The 19,887-nt window shown below is 44.5% G+C and overlaps 1 protein-coding gene across 1 annotated transcript in view; it reads left to right on the top strand.

Annotated features, from left to right (window-relative positions):
* The window catches only part of map3k22 (mitogen-activated protein kinase kinase kinase 22), a 77,137-nt gene that overhangs the window by 50,544 nt on the left and 6,706 nt on the right, over positions 1-19,887 (top strand). The window contains exons 9-16 of the mRNA XM_084048056.1: positions 2,834-2,952; positions 4,171-4,244; positions 7,015-7,076; positions 11,667-11,738; positions 14,748-14,912; positions 16,154-16,302; positions 16,553-16,684; positions 17,978-18,107. Coding sequence (XP_083904182.1) covers positions 2,834-2,952; positions 4,171-4,244; positions 7,015-7,076; positions 11,667-11,738; positions 14,748-14,912; positions 16,154-16,302; positions 16,553-16,684; positions 17,978-18,107 — 903 coding nt within the window. The remainder of the gene's footprint in view (positions 1-2,833; positions 2,953-4,170; positions 4,245-7,014; positions 7,077-11,666; positions 11,739-14,747; positions 14,913-16,153; positions 16,303-16,552; positions 16,685-17,977; positions 18,108-19,887) is intronic.

The raw sequence follows: 19,887 nt of genomic DNA, 5'->3' as shown, positions 1-19,887 counted from the left end.
AAAAAGTTAGCTTTGAACGAAGTATATTTCTCTTCTTCGACGATGGCTGAGGCATTCTTGTCGCGTGCAGATAGGATACTGGCAGCACCGGGCAGCAGTGCTGTAGCCAAAATGCTGTGTCGCTTATATACCGTGTATGTGAGGAGTGTGGGGACTGAGGAGAGAGGATACATTTGGACACTCGCCTGTGAACCCGTTATGCAAAGTACCCATTTGGGTACTTGGCTCATGAATGAATCGAGATTCGAGGTGAACGAGTTCTAGCGTAAATACGCACGTTCTCATCCATGCATGTGCGTGCGCGTGATCCTGCCCGAAAAAAATGGCGGAACGGCGTGGTGTTGCGTGAAGCGTCGACCAGCGCACCCCTGCCTGTACAAGGGCTGGTGAATTAATATTTGAATATCGAATATTCCTCGAATATGGGGAAACTTATTTTTAAATGTTTATTTGACAGGGACAATACAAAAAACAATGTATCACGTTATAAAAACAAACAAAATATATGTTTAATTGGATCCCAGCACTCGATACATTGTTTTTTGTATTATTTCTGTCAAAAAATAATTTGAAAAAAAAAAATATTTTTTTATAATTATAATAATATTCGAATATATTCGAATATCTGCCAATTTTTAAGACCAATATTTGAATATCATTTCTGAGGAAAGTTGACAGCCCTAGCCTGTACCGCACTGCATTTCCACTTTTCCAGTGGTCGAAACAAAAATGCTTTGTACTGTACAACCAGTACCTTGTGTGTGTAGCTGTAGGTGTTCACGCACGCATATGCTGTCACTGCTGCTGTGTAGCTTTTTTTTTACAAAATGACCTGCTGTCCCCTCGCCCCGCCACGGGTCACTCACCGAGATGGGAGATCCGGAGTCTGCGTCAGTGTTGCCAGATTCTGTGAGAGAAACAAGCAAACAACCAGGTCTAGGAAAACCAGCCCAAAAGAACCGACTATGAGCCACATGAGCACTTTTAACATATACATCAGCTATTTGAAAATAGCAGATCTACAAGCTCACAACAGCGACGCGTTGTGAGCTTGTAGATCACCTATTTTCAAATAAAACCTTGCGGGGAAATTATAATAAGCAGATCTGGCAACCCTGGTCTGCGTCGAGAGAGAGAGAGAGAGAGAGAGAGAGAGAGAGAGAGGTGGCAGACAAGAGAGGTGACAGCAGCAGCGCGGTCGCAGTAGACGCGCTTGATTGGAGATGTCATGTGAGCCTGAGTGCCTCTCTTTGACGTATAGAGACAGCAGGACAGGGTATGGATAGAGGTGGCTGTAAGTGGGGGGGTCGGGGGGGAGGAGAGGGGAAAGTGAGTCAGCGGGCAACCAATGAAAGCAGAGAGAAAGCAGGTAAAAGAGCTGAGCCCTCAGTTTCAATTAGACGGCTTCACTCTACATATGCACTGTTTGCGGGTCTTTTTCTACACTCTCAGAGGTAAATTAACTCTCACTCAATATTTTACAGTGTAGTGCAGTGGTTCTCAAACCTTTTCATGTCAAGGACCCCCAAATTGACACTTATTAGCCTTGCGGACCCCCATTTGAAAAGATATGCCAGGGACCCCCATAAAGAGAAGATTTGTACGGCTCTAGCAGTGATTCTCAGCCATTTTCATTTCAAGAACCCCCAGTTTGACATGCAGGAGTACGGACCCCCATTTCATGGCATTTATATCACTGGGACCTCGATTTATATTGTAAAATCAATGTTAATTTAACTCTGAGAGTGTACAAATGGAACCAAATGGACCCGTTAGGGTCCATTTGGTTCCATTTGTACACTCTCAGAGTTACAGGCCCATAAGGGTCCATTTGGTTCCTAACTATCCATCATTTAGCTGGGGACCCCCTGGAACTCCCTCAAGGACCCCTGGGGGTCCCCGGACCCCACTTTGAAAACCAATGGTGTAGTGTACCATCATGTAGCTCCTGTCATTGGAGCCAGCAGCCATTGTCAGACATACAGCACCAGACATATTCAATACTGTTGGCTCTTTCCCTGTGTCAAGGACAAATGCTCCCTCTTTCTCTCTCTCTCTCTCTCTCTCTCTCTCTCTCTGTCTGCCTCTCTCTCTCTCCCTCTCTCTCTGTCTCTGTGCCTTGTCTCGGCCGGTATGAGCGTTTGTCACAGTAATTGAGGTCAGAGGTGACACACCGGTGCGGTTTGGTAAATCATCTCCTGTCGACCCGCCGCCATTGAACCTGTACCCATGAATAACACCGTGAGGCCATTGTCTCCCCCTCCTCCGTCCCCCACGGCTCATCTCTTCATCACACATCACATTCCTTCTCTCTCTCTCTCTCACTCACACACACACACACACACACACAAAAACTCCCTTAATGCTGTCCTCCTTTTGCCTGATTTACACTTAGTTGTACAATGTGTCGTATTTTTTTCGGCATGCAGCTAAGTGTATTATGTATCATATTGACGTCACCACCGTCAAAATAATGGCTTAAGTCATATTTTAGTTTTTCTAAAAACATAATAAACTGAACCAAAATATAGAATATCCCATTTGGACCTGAGACCGATTCTAAAAACGGCTACTAAATCCTGACCTACGTTTTCTGGAAAAAAATATATAACTGTTGTTATATACTGTATATAGCAACAACTACACACACAGATGTTCCTGGCTTGAAGATGATCCAATAGAAAAATATATAATATGGCAGCATACCAAAAAATACCATAAAATAATTGTTGATCATGGGTGGGTTGGGTTTAGTACCTCCACTAACGTTCTTCCCCTTTTCACCCCTCACCCCTCACCCCCCTCCCTCCCTGTCTCCTCACCCCCCATGCAGGCTCCCTCCACACGGGGCGCACCTCGCCTCCCCCCGGCAGCGTACCGGAGGAGCAGCAGCAGATTGCCCGTCAGGGCTCCTACACCAGCATCCACAGCGAGGGAGAGTTCATACCCGAGGTACTAGACCAGAATGTAAGCCCTATGTGCTTTGTTGTATGGCGAATAGCGAAAAAAACTGATCAACAAGCTCACAATGCGTAACAATGTGTCGTAATGTGACGATGTTGCGAGTGTGTAGCAATTTCGAAAATGCTTTGACATTTTCGGAACAGATTCACCTACAACATAGGGACGCCAGGTTGAATGTAGATAAGAAATGGGGGAAAAAGTCATAAGCGCTCTCTTTTATTTCCCCTTGCACCTCGCTCCTTACAAACTGGCTTTCAATAAAGGAGAGATCAAGTTGTTACAAACTAAAAGTTGTATAGAATAAAAGATAAAACATTTTGCCGATTAGACTCTGTTAACATTTAATGTATTAGATTAGCTTTTGATATGGAGATCGTAGAGTCTAGACGCTGGTGGTGGCAGTGCAGATGAACCTCCTTCCTTCTCAACTCTAGACAATTGAGATTTTACGTTGCTTGCTGAAAAGACAATGACAGGATCATTCAGACGCAGTGATATTTAAAGGCAGAGCCCAATCGCAGATTGGCTGGAAGTGCTCACACTTCAAGCTGTGAATGAAAGGATGTTTGTGAAGCATCCGCAGCAATAAAGATGAAAGTGTGAGAGAGAGATCATCCTTATTGAACGTAATCTTTAATAATAAATAATAATAAATTTTATTTGTAATGCGCTTTTCATTCACAAGGAATCTCAAAGTGCCACAGGTAAAACATCATCAATCATATAAAGTTAAAAAGCACGGTTTAAAAACAGATATGACTAAACAACAATTCAACATGAAAATGCCCTCTGAAACAAAAACGTTTTCAGGCCTATTTTAAAAGAGTCCAGGGTCTGTGGTGCTCTCAGGTCAATAGGAAGGCTGTTCCATAGGCGCGGCGCTGCCGAGCAGAAGGCCCGGTCACCCATAGTACGTAGATTTGTACTAGGGACATCGAGGAGGAATCTGCTGGTAGATCTGAGGGTGCGGGTGGAATTTTGTGGGGGCCTAATTAATTTCTGTAGGTAGGGAGGGGCATGTCCGTTTATGCAGTTGTGGGTGATCAGCAGGACCTTGTAGTCGATCCTAGCTGACACGGGGAGCCAGTGCAGTGAAAATAGGACCGGTGTTATGTGGTCATGCTTACGCATGAAGCTACATTTCTGTCCCAAGTGTCTTCATGCGTATAGTGACCCTCAATATCTCTGTGTTATTACATCTGTCAGATGCTGGGGCCCTTCGGGAGTGCAGATAATTCACTGTCGAGCAGCTGTCAATCAATAGATCAAGCACTGGACAGGTGAGCCATCATCTTCTCTTCTCATGTTATGCATGTTGTAGTTTGTGGCAAGGAACTATGACGCGGGGCAGTGTTTGTGAGCCTATAGTGCTGTTTACCTGAACCTGAAACTGTGAGGTTTTGTCTGCTCGAGACTCGCTTGAAAACGTCCTTAAATTGGTGGTTGTTGGTGTGTTAGGCAAACACAGAGGAGGTAGCGCACCGCACACCTGTGTTGATGAGGTGCTGACCACGGCAGGTAACAGTATTGACAAAAGGATGAGACCGCACAGCTCTTAGCCACGATGAAAAGGGTTTATTAAAAAGAAACTAACGTTTTGACAGTAAAGTCAAGTCAAGTGAGTAGAGTCTTCCTCAGGGTCCTCTGCGGTTATTGGTGTGTTATTAACACCAGGGGTGTGTGTACTGGAGGTGGGGCGTGGTGGAGCGCCACTCCGCTAGTTGTTTGAGCTGCACGCACACCCGCACATGCACGGACATGCACGTGCGTACCCATGAGAGTGCGTTCACACATTCACACACCTCTTACCAAAGCTGCCGAGTGTCAACAGTGTGAATTAACATAGGAATGACCCTGGCTGGATGCATATCAATGCATGGGACAACAGCACAACACTAAAGTATCCCCATTATGCAAGTAAATTGAATAAAATCCGATATATATTGTGGGTTAATAAATAGGCCTACAGAGGTTATTTCAGTCCGCGATCGCGTGTGTATGTGCAAGCGTGTGCACGTGACGTAGTGCTCCACAAGTTAAAAGATACAGGTTGGTTAACACACACACACACACACACCACTAAGGGCTCGTGGTGAAGTTTATAAACAGTGTTAAAGGCCAGTCTAGCTCCCTGACCCTTACGGCTGCCTGCCGCCTCAGAGGAAATGGAATCAGGTCGCTTCGCTGTTACCATGGCAACAGAGCCCTTATCTGGACGCCTGGATTCCACCGTTATCGTACTCCACAGAGAGAGAGAGAGAGAGAGAGGGAATGAGTAGTGGAGAGAGTAGAGTGAAAAAAAAAGCATAACGAGTTAGAGTGAAAGAGAGTGAGATGAGAACACGAGGAGTGAGTGTGAGGAAAAGAATGAGAGAGAGAGAGAGGCGGAAACAGCTCTACCTGTGCGAGGCTTATCTGGACTCCAGTGCTGCAGAACAATGGCAGGAAGCGAGCACATGGAACTTTTTTCCCTCTGCACGGGCATGTGTGTGCCTCTTATCCTGGGTCTCGTGCCCCGCGCCGCCCCGCGGTCAGCAGAGACGTCACTCTCTGCTGGGTCGTGGGGTCGCCGGGCCGGCTGCAGACAATCAGAGCCAGTAAGCGGGGGGGGAGGGGGGGGGGGGCGTGTGGGGTAAATGTTAATGTAATGTGTGCTCATACACACACGCGCGCACACACACAAACAAACAGTACACTGCAGAATCCGGAGCGTTATTTTAACTTTAACTTTTAACTTTTGATCCTCACAGCTCTGTCTTTACACACCAATAATGCATCCCAACACGTTTGCTTTGACATGACAAGCATCCATTCCGGTATTCAACCATCATCTTAAGGCTTGATTTATACTCTATTGCAGTGGTTTTCAACCTTTTTCATGCCAAGGACCCCTAAATTGATATACATTTGAGCTTGTAGATCTGCTATTTTTGAATAGCCAACGTATACAATATGGATAAAGGGGTGAAAATGGATTAACACCTTTTGCTGGGGACCCCCTGGAACCCCCTCAAGGCCCACTGTTGGTCCCCGGACCACTGGTTGAGAACCACTGCTCTATTGTGTAAGGGTGTGGCGAGCTTTCACATACGTACGTAAGTATGTGAAAGTATACTGTGACAAAAATTCCACAAAGGAGTGGGATCCAGAGATCTGTTTTTATTTGGCAAGCGACACTACTACTACGGAGTTAGGATTGAGGAACCCGGAATCGGTTATATCACACTGTCAGAGCTGGTACAGTATGTGGACTTCACGTCTGCTATACAATTACAATACCGATGGTTCTCAAACTATGTCATTTCAAGGACCAACCATTGTGGGTCCATTTGATTCCATTTGTACTCTCTCAGAGTTACAGACCTGTAAGGGTCCATTTTGAACCCCCTATAGGAATCGTGAAAGGTAACTGTTAAGGAATCGGACCGTTTTTTCCTATCGATTAGTCACCCCATGGAAACTTGAATTCATGGATATTTAGGGTTTTTGTCACATTCCTAAGCCAATAATTTGATGATCAGTGGACCGGTAGGCAGTGGTTCCGGCAGGAGACACAAAGGAGACTCTTTGTGTCTCCTACCGGAACCGCTGCCGGTCATCAAATCATTGGCTTAGGAATGCGACAAAAAACTAAAAAATATCCATGAATTCAAGTTATTTTGGGGGTGAACTATCCCTTTTAAAAGCCTAAAGGATCCCAACCCTATACACGGAGTATGAATCAGGCTTTTACTACTTCTTTGGTCCTTTTCAGCATCGCTGACACTTTGTCCACCGAGCATGTCTAGACATGTGAAATAGCTTGCCGTAAATCCCGCGGCGACAAACGGGACGTATCGCACGAGAATGAAAGCGTGGCAATTTGCATGTTTCTTCCAGGCTTTATTGTTGTTTCAGTGCTCCAGGCAATGGCAAAAATTTAGGCCAGAGGCTTCTACACACAGCCTCTGCTTTATAGATAAGGGAATTTACTGGCTTAAATAGCCGCCCATATTTCAACCCTGTTTTTTTTCTTCTCTCTCTCTTCCCCATCTTGTCTTGTCATTTCAGTCCTCCGTTCTCGCAGAACAACCGCGACAACAATTACCTGAACCTCAACTATGAATACAAAGGTAAGACGAGAAGGAACAGCTTGCAGCCGAGGGTCTCTTTCTTGTTGTCATCTCTTGAGTGTTGAAATGAAACATTTCTTGTGTCCAGTAAAATATGCATAATTTGCTGTGTGCGCGTATGAAAGCACAGTTGGTCACGGTTAATTATAAACAGACGCTGGATGATGTGCTGAACTCCAGCGGGGTGAAGTAACTACCGTAATTTTCGCACTATAAGCCGCACCTGAATATAAGCCGCAGCAGCTAAATTGAATGATTTGTACATATATAAGCCGCACTGGACTATAAGCCGCGGGTGTAAAATCCCTAGATTTAGGAGGTCCCCTAGTGGCCGTTAGCTATAAAAATCCATAGATAAGCCGCACCGTTATATAAGCCGCAGGGTCGAAAAATGGGGAAAAAGTCGCGGCTTATAGTCCGAAATTTACGGTAAGTACATTTACTTGAGTACTGTACTTAAAGGTAGGGTAAGTCATTTTCTTTGGTTAAAATAAGTGTTAAATAGCTCTATATTCTGATAGTAATCATTGCTATAGAGTGTTTGTTAAGTAACAGGAGTTTCCTTGTCTCTCCAGCTCTTTATTAAACAGAAAATGCATTTTCGTTTCAGTTTCAGTTTCATTTCAAATTTTATCCAATCAGGACAGAGAACTCAATCAGGATATAGATTAAACAAGTGAAATTGGAAGTGATGACACTAAGAAATGAGCAGGCAAAATTGGAACTGGAACACTATAAAAATGAAGCTTAAAAATGGGTACTTTCTCCTGATTGGCTGAGATTTTGACACCTACCGAAAAATGAATTTTCTGTTTATTAAAGAGCTGGAGAGACGGGGAGACTCCTGTTACTGAACAAACACTATATAGCAATGATTACTATCAGAATATAGTGCTTTAACCTTTTAACAAAATACTTTTTGTTTTAACCAAAAAATGACCCTACCTTTAAGTTCAATTTAGATGTATTTCCAATTTTCTGTACTTTTACTTCTACTCCACTACATCTCAGAGACAAATATATATATATTTTTAAATCATTTTTATCCCACGATTTTGTAACCCTTATTTTTCACCCGGTGCCAATTTTCTAAGTGATCCTGGGCGCTACACTCCCCTCACCAGCCTAGGGAGGCCAGGGCCGAGCTCATGCCTTCAGAGACAAATATTATACTTTTACTTCGCTACAATTATTTGAAAACTTTAGTTACTGGTTACTTTGTCCTTTTTTTTTTAGCAAAACAAGGCACAATAGGTTCAAATTGTGTTGACAGTGCTGCTGGGTGGTATTCTTCCAGAGCTTAATTAATACTAATAGCAAATGCTTTCATGAGGAGGGGGATGCAAAATGAAGTGCTATTAGTGATGTCTATTTAATGGCGATAACAATACGTAACAAACAATTGTTACAGGATGTTACAGAGTTGAAATAATGCACTTTTAGAGATGAAATGGAGTCTGTTTATAAGCAAAAGGAGTGAACATTTTTAATACAACAAGACGGGGTCTAATAACGTCATGGATTCCCTGTTGTGGCTTCCCTTCTTGCTTAAGTTTTTTTTGGGGGGTTCCCAATCACATCCCATCTCTCCTGAGACCCCCTCCCCAATCCCCTCCCACATCCCAGACCCCTCACACTGTAAGGGCCCATTTTTAAATGAACACTCACCACGGGCCCTGTGCGTCATCGTCTCCTGGAGAACACGTATCAAAATGGGGCCATACCAATCCCAGTGGACAGAAAGACTACAGTCTGGGAGCACTAGAGACCACAGCTAGCTTTCTCTCCCAATCTGTCCTCATTGTTTTCTGTTTTTTCTCCAGCATACAGCTATTCCCAAGGAGTGCTGTTTACGTCGACTAAAACTATGCCGAAAAAAATTTGTCGACTACCTTTTTTGACTGACGAAAACTAAATAAAAACTAAGCTACGATGACAAAAACTAAGACTAAATATATTGACAATTTTGTCAACAAAGAAAAACTAGACTAAAATTAGTGAGGGACTAGTGGAGAAGAGATCCAGTAGAACTAAAAGACAAGTCATTTTATGCTTGGTTTACGCTCGGGTCTCTGAAAATAGAAGATCTGCGATGCGTTGTGAGCTTGTAGATCGGCTATTTTCAGCATGCAACCAAGTGTAAAATCAGCCATTACGACGCCATCAAGGCAGCGCCAAAATACATTTTAGTCGACTAAATCAACTGTTGATTTAGTCGACTATAATCTTATGATATTTAGTTTAAAACTAAGTGGAAATTTATTCAAAAGACTATGACTAAAACTAAATAAAAAAATGCTGTCAAAATCAACACTGCCATTCCCAACCTGTGGGCTGTACTGGGGCCCACTGGTGGGGCCGTCATGATATTGCAAACGGGTCCCCAAATAATTGGCAAAAACACTACGATGTTATTGATAATATAGCATTAATATATGATTACACACATTTTTTTTTCTTTAACCACTTGAACCCCGGCATGCCTACTCTGGGGGGAACATTTGGGAAAAACAGCAGATCTACAAGCTGAGCTATTTTCAGCGAAGACATTTGGTGTAGATGGAAAAAAGCAGTCACAAGTACAGTTGTAACTGAGGTCCTTTTTTTTTACTGAGAATAGTGTTTAACCCATTAAAACCGGAAAAGCATCTGTGTCATTTTAGATTTGAACCACTTTAATCATTATTTTATACTTTGGATATTCAAAAATAGCAGATATACAAGCTCATAGCGCATCACTTTGTGCTGCGCTATGAGCTTGTAGATCTGCAATTTTTGAAAGATCTTGAAAATCTTTGCTCCTGGGGGTCCCTGGAACAAAATATTTTGAGAAGGGGCTCCGCGGCCAAATACATATAATTTTGCGGGTCTTTGACCTTGACATGAAAAAGTTGTAGAACCACTGATAAAGAAACATAAGTTTTTCAGAAAACTGTTAGGATTTAGAATACATTTTGTAGAATGGACCTCGGGTCTTAATGGGTTAAGTGGTTAAAACCTTGAAGAATGTGTTTCCATGGTGATACCTATTAATAGGAACTTAGGTTAGTTCCTTTGATCCAAGCCTGCAACTCAGTCGATCGATTGATCATTAGAATAAACATGCTCTGAAAATGCACGCACCCCACCCATACCTGACCGCTTAACATGGTCAGCCATGTTAAGTGGCCAGATGGGTGGGCCCTGGGCCATCAACACTTTGGTGGGCCCTGATCCACTGCAGCCCATTATGAACGTAAAGTAGATAGGTATATATCATACATAATAGAAGCAGCCTCCAACAGTCGTTCTCAAACTTTTTCATACGAAGGACCCCCAAATTGATATATATTTGGCCCCATACCCCCCCCCCCCCCCCCCTCACACTCTGAAAATGTTTTGTGCCAGGGAGACCCCCAGAAGAGAGGATTTGTGTTAAAAAAACAACAACTATTCAACATTTTTCCAACACTCAAAAATAGCAGATGTACAAGCTGTGAGCTTGTACATCTGCTATTTTTGAACAGCTAACATATAAATGGATAAAGTGGTTAAGAAGATTGTGATGCTATGTTAACCACTTTTGCTGGGGACCCCTTGGAACCTTCCCCCCAAGGACCCCACTTTGAGAACGGCCCAGAAGAAGACATCATTCAGTCTCGTGCTGGTGCATGTGTGTCTGTCTGGTTTCACACATATTGTGCCTTTTTGTTATTTCAAACACTCGCTCACACAAACACTCGTGCACACGCACACGTACGCGCACACACACACACACACACACACACACACACACACACACACACACACACACACACACACACACACACACACACACACACACACACACACACACTGATGTTAAGCTATGTGTGTGTGTGTGTGTGTCGCTTCCTGCTCGAGGAGAGCTACAGTATTTGTTTACCATTCCCTGTGAGTAGATTTTTCCTTCTCCATCCCACGCTGCCAAAAACACACAAAATAACCCCGTCTCCCTGGGATACGGCCGCAAAAACACTGCGAGGGGAGGCAGTCATCTGACAGAACAGCTGCTTTCAATTGCAAGTGGCTCCACTCAGCTCTCCCATTTAGTGTGTGTGTGTGTGTGTGTGTGTGTGTGTGTGTGTGTGCGTGCGCGCACGTGCGCGTGCGTGTCAGCCCTCATTTGCGTCAGCAGGGCTCTCTCCACCTGCCTTTCGTTACTGTTCCACTGGGTCCACCAGGGCTTGTGCTTGTGCTCGGCTCACACATGTGTCTCAATCCTCTAATAGCCGCCTTCCGCTGCGTTTGCAATCTGAAGTCATTTCTGACATGACGTTAGAGACGGATAGAAGTGAAAACGAGGTTCCGTGTGTCTCTCGTGGGGCCGACACATGCTTTCTGAAACACGCCACACGGCACTCCTTTTCTAGGTGGTGGTGTTGCTAATGGCGTTTCTGCACGCCTAAAATAAACAAGTCTCCGTGGAACCGTGGTTGTTATCTCTTTACATCTAAATGAACATGAGATGAGTTATCTGCAATGTGAGAGTCGTCCATTAACGCCAGACAATTGCATGTCATATTCCCCCCCACCCAGCTGACAGCTCATGCCTCACTGCTCCCCCTACAGGTCGACATGGGAAAGGAGGGACTTTCCCTCGCCAGTTCCAGTTGCCGAATCGTTGCAAGGACTATAGTGACGGTAAGACACCATTATACACGATATACACATGTGCTGATGTGAGCTTGTAGATCGTCTATTTTCAAAAAGCTGAGGTAGCCTGTATATAATTAAAGTCTAGTTCAACTGATTTTTATGCCATTTTAAATAATTTAGCTGGGGGACCCCCTGGAATCCTTTCAAGGACCCCTTGGGTTTCCTGGACCCCATTTTGAGAACCACTGTACTAAGGCTCTGCAGATACACACACACACACACACACACACACACACACACACACACACACACACACACACACACACACACACACACACACACACACACACACCCTCACTCAGTCACTCCACTATCTCACTCACACACACCCACGCACGCACGCACGCACACATACACACAGAGTACATGCACAAATACACACAGAGTACATGCACACACATACACACACATACACACACACTGCAACCACTCCCACGTCGTTACATTACAGGCAGTCAACTTTAAGTGGTTGATGTGCTCGTTGAACTCCTTGCACAATTAGCGGGATGACATTTATTGCCTACTCGGCATTAATGCTGTGTTTTCTTATCCTGTCCCACCTGATAACGGATTGGAATTTAAATGGACGATCGGGCGCTTTTGCAACTGTGCACTTTACTTTACTGGATTTATTTGCTGTCGGGCAGAAACCTTTCGTTTTTGTGTTTTTTTGGTTAATGAATACCCTACTTGGTCATACTACAGTGTCACACGAAAGAAGCACACATAGCCGAGCTCACAATGTGATGTGAGGCATTGTGAGCTTGTAGATCTGCTATTTTAGCTACTTCTGAATTATTATTTTGTATTAATATTATTATTATTTTTTTTTAAGTGAAAAGTGAAAGTGGTTGAGTCTGTCTGTAAAGTGGGTTAAAACTAATTAAACTAATGAAAAGTTTTAACAAGAGCTTGTGACTAGATAATAACTACATTGGATCTAATTGGAACACAGGCACATATATTTTTACATTTCCTGAAACGTAACAGTTTTGGACATTCCACCGACAGCAACGATTTGGTACATTAAAGCTGCCAACTCTGTAACTTTCTTGTCCTACGCCCGGATTCAAACAAGTGCTGAAAGTTTACCTCTGAGCTAATAGAGCATGCCTGCTTGCTCAGGGGAGAAATTGAATTTTGACCTTCGGGCAGAACCGCTTGTCAACCGAGTCACGTCAAAAACAGGCCACGGGCTCTAAATGTCTCAATAGAAGAGCAGGGAGGCCATATGCAACCGCCCCAGTTGTATAAGTTATATTGCACTCCATACGTACAGTATATGCCTATATATGGATGTACAGCATCAGTCGGATCAGCACTTCTGGACAACCGACCTGTCCGACCGGCTCGGCGCAGGGATTCGAGTCGTCTGCGTCGTGAGCGCCGATTTTGAAGTCGGGTCGGACAGGGCGGTTCTCGAGATGCGTGAAGTATAGACAGACATACATACAGAGATGTCATGCATTTATTGTAAGATTAATATTCTCTACCATACAGATTGGGCAAAAATAACATTGTATTCACACACACAAACAAAGATACATAGTACAGCTTTAAGTGTTGGCTTGCTGTCCCTGGCAAGCAGGCAGCTGCTGCTAGGAGTTGCTTACTCAGAGGCTAACCTTGGCTAGCAGTGATTTACGTTTCCCCTGCGTAGCACTGAGCCTTGTATAAAAACACAGCGTGCTCGCAGCTTCCTGTCTGACAGGAAGTGGAGCGGGAGCGGAGAGAAGCACTCTCTGCTGTTGCTGGCCTTTGGTCTTGGCCAGTGGTGGATGGTAACTGACGTACATAATTTGCTCTCAAGTACTGGACTTAAGTACAATTTTGAGGAACTTTTGACTTGGCTTGAGTGTTTCCATTTTTCAAAGCTTTATACTACATGTCAGAGGCAATGTTTGTACTTTTTATTTCACTACAAATATTTGACAGCTTCGGTTACTAGTTACTTTGCAGATTCAGATTATCAATACAAAACCCTATTTTATACTTGGTCTATTTGGAAATAGCAGATCTGCAAGCTCACAAAAGATCTGAAAAATGTTAGTACTTTTACTTTTGTAAAAGTTTGAATACAGGCCTTTTACTTGTAAGTATTTGTTGTGTTGTAGTTTTTCTCCTTTTACTTAAGAAATCTGAGTACTTCTTCCACCACTGGTCTTGGCCAATGTGTCTCTCTCTCTCTCTCTCTCTCTCTCTCTCTCTCTCTCTCTCTCTCTCTCTCTCTCTCTCTCTCTCTCTCTCTCTCTCTCTCTCTCTCTCTCTCTCTCTCTCTCTCTCTCTCCCCCTCTCTCCCTCAAGAAGACCTGCGACTGCGTAATATGTTTATGTATCATAATGCATGTCAACCGGTGTAAAATATGTCCCCTGTAAAAAAGAATAACATGCCGTGGCCGGCGTGTCTATAAAACACATGTACAGTATGTTGCAGGAATTTTACTGTGTGTCTGTGTGTGTGTGTGTGGGTGTGTGGGTGGGCTGGTGATTAAATGGAATGAGTGTGTTGAATGAGTGCCTGTCCATGACTATCACATTTAAATACGTGTGTACCGTAGATCAGTGCCACTCAAGCATTTTCACGTCAAGGAACCCCCCACATTGATATGTATTTGGCCAAGGACTCCCATCTGAAAAGGTTTTGTGGCAGGGACCCCCATAAGAGAAGATTTGGCTAGATATAGCAACATTTTTCGAAAAGCTAAAAGCCTTAAACTGTTCCTCATTTAGCTGGGGGCCGCCAGGAACCCCCTCTACGACCCCCGGAGGCTCCCCGGACCTCACTTTGAGAACCACAGCTGTAGCCCAGTTGTTCTCATAAAGAAGGGGTACAGGGACCCGCAGGGTTCCTTGAAGGGGTTCCAAATAGATCCTTACTGGTCTGTAACTCTTCTTGGGGGTCCTTGAAATACAAAAAAGAGTTTGAGAACCACACACTGCTATATAGATAATGAGAATTCACATCCCACGTTGTCATGTCCATGGTGTTCCCAGGTCGTAGGACCTTCCCACGGAGCTTCATGCCCCAGGAGAACCTGTTCCAGCTGGTTCCCTCCAGCCGCACGCGCAGCTACAACGGAGACAGCACTCTGCAGTACAGTGACCTGCGCACGCTGGGCCGCGCCGCCGACAAGAGCTGCTCGCGTAGCGCGCCCAAATGTGAGTAGAGACCCAGTGTTGTTTATGTCATATGCAATGTGTCATATTTTAGTCACCTGAAATGTTTACTTTTAGTCTAGCTTTAGTCGACTAAATATCATAAGATTTTAGTCGACTAAATCTACAGTTGATTTAGTCGACTATGGCGGGCCGTGATGGCATCGAAATGATTTTCACTTAGCTACATGCCGAAAATAGCCGATCTACAAGCTCACAACGCGTCGCGCTGCGACGCGTTGTGAGCTTGTAGATCAACTATTTTCGGTCTGTGACACCCGTGCGCACCAATGATGACTTGTCCTAGTTATACTGGATCTCTTCTCCACTCGTCCCTCCCAAACATTTTTAGTCTAGTTTTTATTTGTTGACGAAATTGTCAGTATATTTAGTCATAGTTTTAGTCATCATAGCTTAATTTTTGTTTCGTTTTCGTAAGTGAAAAAAGCTAGTCAACAGACATTTCTCCTCATAGTTTTAGTCGATGAAATTGACACTGTTTTTAACGCCATGAAGCCGTTAAACTGGCATAGGTGGACGGAGAGTCATTCAAATGCACGTCCATCCCCGACTCTGTGCCTTCCTTTCCTATTGTACGCTGGTTGTGTGTTGTATTTCATCGGTGAAACATCCATTCCTACTGAATCTACGGGTCGTGTTGCCAGAAATCAACTATGTTATGAAATTTAACACAGCTCAGCCACTCTGTCTGATTGCGGTTGACATGTCGGACGCCTGCGTCTGTCTCTCTCTCTCTCTCTCTCTCTCTCTCTCACTCCCACACACAACATTCCCGTCTTAACTTCCAGCCATCGGTAACCTCTGATAATCCCGCCAACAAAGTCTCATGGATGCCTTCGGCATGCTTGGATGAGAGTTGCTTCATGTGGAGGGAACCTTTTTAAGGTTTTGACAAGTCGTCGCTGAGGTCTGCAGTCTGCTGCCGAACACATTTTGAATGGGTTGTTTGGGGTTTTCCCCCTCCTTAATAGTGTCATCCGAGAGGGCTCTGCGGTGGGAATTACAAATGACCCTGTGGTGGGTTTTGACGTCTAGTCTCGGTGAAGTTTACTGCGTTGAGTTAAGAGTCGGGTCTTGCAGCGGTTGTCGACGCCTGCCTGTAGGTTTAGTGTTTGTCTTTACCAGTATATCACGGTGGTTTTCTTTTCTCTGACTCTGTGGATTTGGAAACACAAATGAATTAGTGGTGGAGTTGTCAGCGTCTGGTGTTGTGTTACTTACAGCTCCACGGGCGCCGGTGAACTGGCGACAGGGAAAGCTGCTGGGGCGAGGGGCGTTCGGGGAGGTCTACCTCTGCTATGACGCTGACACAGGCCGCGAGCTGGCCGCCAAGCAGGTGCCCTTTGATCCCGACTGTCAAGACACCAGCAAGGTGAGAGAGAGCGTGTAGAGGACAGCCTACATCTGTTTGCAATATGTACCTGGCTGCACATAGAGTGTTTAGCAGAAGGTGCTTTCCAAATATCTCACTCCAACCCTTCTTTCTCTTTATGTCTGTGTGTTTATTATCTTTGTCTGTCTTTGTGTGTCTCTCTCTCCCTCTCCCTCTCTCTCTCTCTCTTTCTCTCTCTCTCTGCCCCCCTCTTTCTTTCTGTCTGTTGGTCTACTCTCTCTCTCTTTAGGAGGTGAATGCTCTGGAGTGTGAGATACAGCTCTTGAAGAACCTGCACCACGAGCGAATCGTCCAGTACTACGGCTGCCTGCGGGACCTGGAACAAAGGAAACTCACCATCTTTGTGGAGTTTATGCCCGGGGTGCGTATTCTTCTTGGGCAGGGCACATATTGTTTTTATGAAATAAATATTTAAGTCGTTTTATGACTCTCTGCATCACCACACCACGCACTGCAGTTTGTGTTTCGTATTAAATATTGTTCCCTGGTGATTGAACGAGGGCTGCGTTTAGTTTGTATAACCCTATAAGTAGAGGTAATACTCGTGCAATCCCACCACATCTGCAGAAGATAAATGTTGAAATGTCACCGGCTCTCTCAACAAACATGCCCTCAGTCGTTGGAAGTCGGCACAACAGCTCAGTTTATGAGGTAATTTTCCCCTTAAAACGAGCGTCTTAACGAGACGCTGTCGCCCGCGGCACCCTGTCGCTGGTCCTGTTTTCCCTTTCTTTCCTTTTTTTTTAATCGGCAGCATTAAGTGTCTTAGTCACACATTGTCTGGAAATTGGAAATGTTTATATTTCGCCGCAGTTTGCTGGCAGAGGGGAGCGGGGGCGGACAAGGGTCCTCAGCCAAGTCTGGTTGTTCCGCTGTGTGGGCCGCTTGAGCCCAGGGCCTGGCCCTGGCCGCTGTGTTCACCCGATAAGCAACGGGACAGGGCCCTGGAGGGGCGCCGACAGTCCCTAAGAGGGCTGTGTGTGAAGTAATTGAGCTGTACTTGCGCCGAGAAAAAAGCTGAACAAGTGTGGAGGGAGAAGTTGCGATACGGGGACGGACGGGGCCTTTCTTTTGTTTTCACGGCCCAGGGCCCAAAAGTGCGTCACAGGTGTTACTGGATCACAGGTCTCTGCTCGGGGCCAGTTTCCCCGCAAGGAGATGAAAACAGGAAATCAAGGGAAATGCTGGACTGTTGGAGGCACTCAAGGCTCAAAACATGGACTTTGGTTGAGGCATGGTTGGGGGGGTATTTTTAAGTATCTTGTTTTGTTGTTAAAACTTGGCTCCAAAGCCGCTCAAAAGCCGCTCTAAAAACTAAACGAAACAAAAAACATCCCGTTTGCAAAATTGTCAATGTTGCTGATGTCCAAGCATGCGATGCTTGAACAAAACACAAGAAATGTCTCTGGGAAAATCTTGGAAAGCTGGCATTTAACCATTTTTAATTCCAGTAAACATCTCACCCCAGAGCCTCAAAAACAAAACATCCCAAAGTCCTCTACCATAGAGCTGTCACCATGTGAAATAAATAACACAAAGATGTGGAAATGTACAGAAGAGATGCACTTTTTCCACCTTTTCCACCGCCTCTCTCCGACTCCCCGTCTGACCCTTTCTTCCTCGCTCTTTTTAATCAGCGTGTCTTTCTCTCCAGGGTTCTATAAAGGACCAGCTGAAGGCCTACGGAGCCCTGACGGAGAAGGTGACGAGGAGATACACCAGACAAATCCTCCAGGGAGTCTTCTATCTGCATAGCAACATGATTGTCCACAGAGACATCAAAGGTAACCTCAAACCCACAGTGAAAATGAAATGATTGGATTTCACATGCGGTTTTGAACCATGGCCAGAGGGTGTGCATTACACCCACACATGGTCGAGGTAAATGGACTATAAAGCGTCTATACTGTAGGGTTACTATAGACTCGCCTGACAATATAGTATTAGCATGAGCGACAATTGTGTCGTTAGCATGCTGTAGGGCAGAGAGTGGTTGTGGCCGGTGGCTCAGGTGGTAGAGCATGGGAATCAAAAGTACAAAAATCTTCATCACAGTACATGTAGTCCATGTAGTCCATGTAGTTCATCACAGTCCATGTAGTACAGTAAATACAGTAGTACTGTATTTGTCCTTGACAACAGCCATGTTTTTATGGTGTTGCTCCTCAGAGGCAAGCCGTAGACTCTAGAAGGTCTGTCTGTCTGTGTGTCCAGGGCTAATCTTGCAAATCGCTGGACCAGTCGGTACCAAACGTGTGCACCCTGCCAGTAAGCCACTTAGTTTTTCACATATAGTTTATACTTTTTCTTTTTTTGTATCAAAACCAAAGTGATGAGTCAGTGAACTCACAACATGTTTTGACCAAATACAAGGTTCTTGTTCAGGCAAAACTAATGTTTTTGTAAAGTTGTTTCCAAGGCACACCAAAGCCTGCTCTTATAAAGTACATTAAACATACGATTGTCAGCAATTTAAAACAGGAGTTACTCTGTGCAGTATGTTTAAAAAAGAACATTTAACTAAGCCTTTCTCATATAATTGCATTGACTTTTCTTTTTCTTTTAAGTTATTGTATTCGGGGCATTTTCAAGCCTTTATTTAAGTGACATTAAAGCCACAGTGCAGAGAGACAGGAAATGGCAGGAGAGAGAGAGAGACGGTAAAGGACGTGCCTCGGGGCAGACTCGAACCCGGGGTTTCGAGTTCGGGTCCAGAGCCACAGGTTGCGCACTGCTTACAGTAGGACAGGTGTTCTCAACCTTTTCAGGCTGTGACCCCCCCAAAATAATAACTTTTGAACTGGGGACCCTGACAAGCACTTGGAATTGTAAGAGTTGAGGCATTACATTTAGTTTGACTCGGTTCCACATGATAAATACTGTGAAAATAGCAGATCTACAAGCTTGTAGATGGGCTATTTTCACAATTTTTGCCTCTTTCTTATATTATTTGACAATTTGGCCAATGTTTGACCAGTTTTTATAGTATAGTTTGTTGATTACTTTCGATGCAGTAATGGTCTTTTTTCTTTTTCTTTCTCCTTTTTGAGGTATTCAAAATGTCTTAAAAGTCATTAAACTGTCACTTCACTGTAATCTGGGGACCACCCCCCCCCCTAAATCATGTGGGGACCCCCACAGGTTGAGAATTACTGCTGTAGCAGACAGGTGTGCATTTGGAAACAGCCACAGGCCCTACGTCACACAGATTCCTTTCCCTTCCAGAATGACATTACCTCATGGTTATTTATATGGTCGGTCGGTATACTGGGAAAATGTACTGTGGAAAAAAAAGGTTGCTATTTAAAACTCCAGAGGCCGTTTTTGGATGCATACGTTATTAGGAGGGCCGTTTTATGCTGTTGAAACGGACTCTTTGGTCTAAAAATGTCTCGACACCGGATGGAAAGGCCTTTTGATTTGGCTGCCCGCAAACGTTGGACCCGCCGATTTTCGTTGAACCCACAGGCCAAGGAGAAGGAAACACTGTCTGGTGAGCAAGATGGTATATATGCTTCTCTCAAGACAGAGGGTGACTCTGTGAGCATGTCTGCGGGTGGGATT

This window comes from Gymnoscopelus microlampas, assembly GCF_963454915.1.
Source record: "Gymnoscopelus microlampas genome assembly, chromosome: 22".
Taxonomy (NCBI): Eukaryota; Metazoa; Chordata; class Actinopteri; order Myctophiformes; family Myctophidae; genus Gymnoscopelus; species Gymnoscopelus microlampas.
Note: the sequence above shows the minus strand (reverse complement) of the source record. Positions and strands in the feature narration are given on the sequence as shown.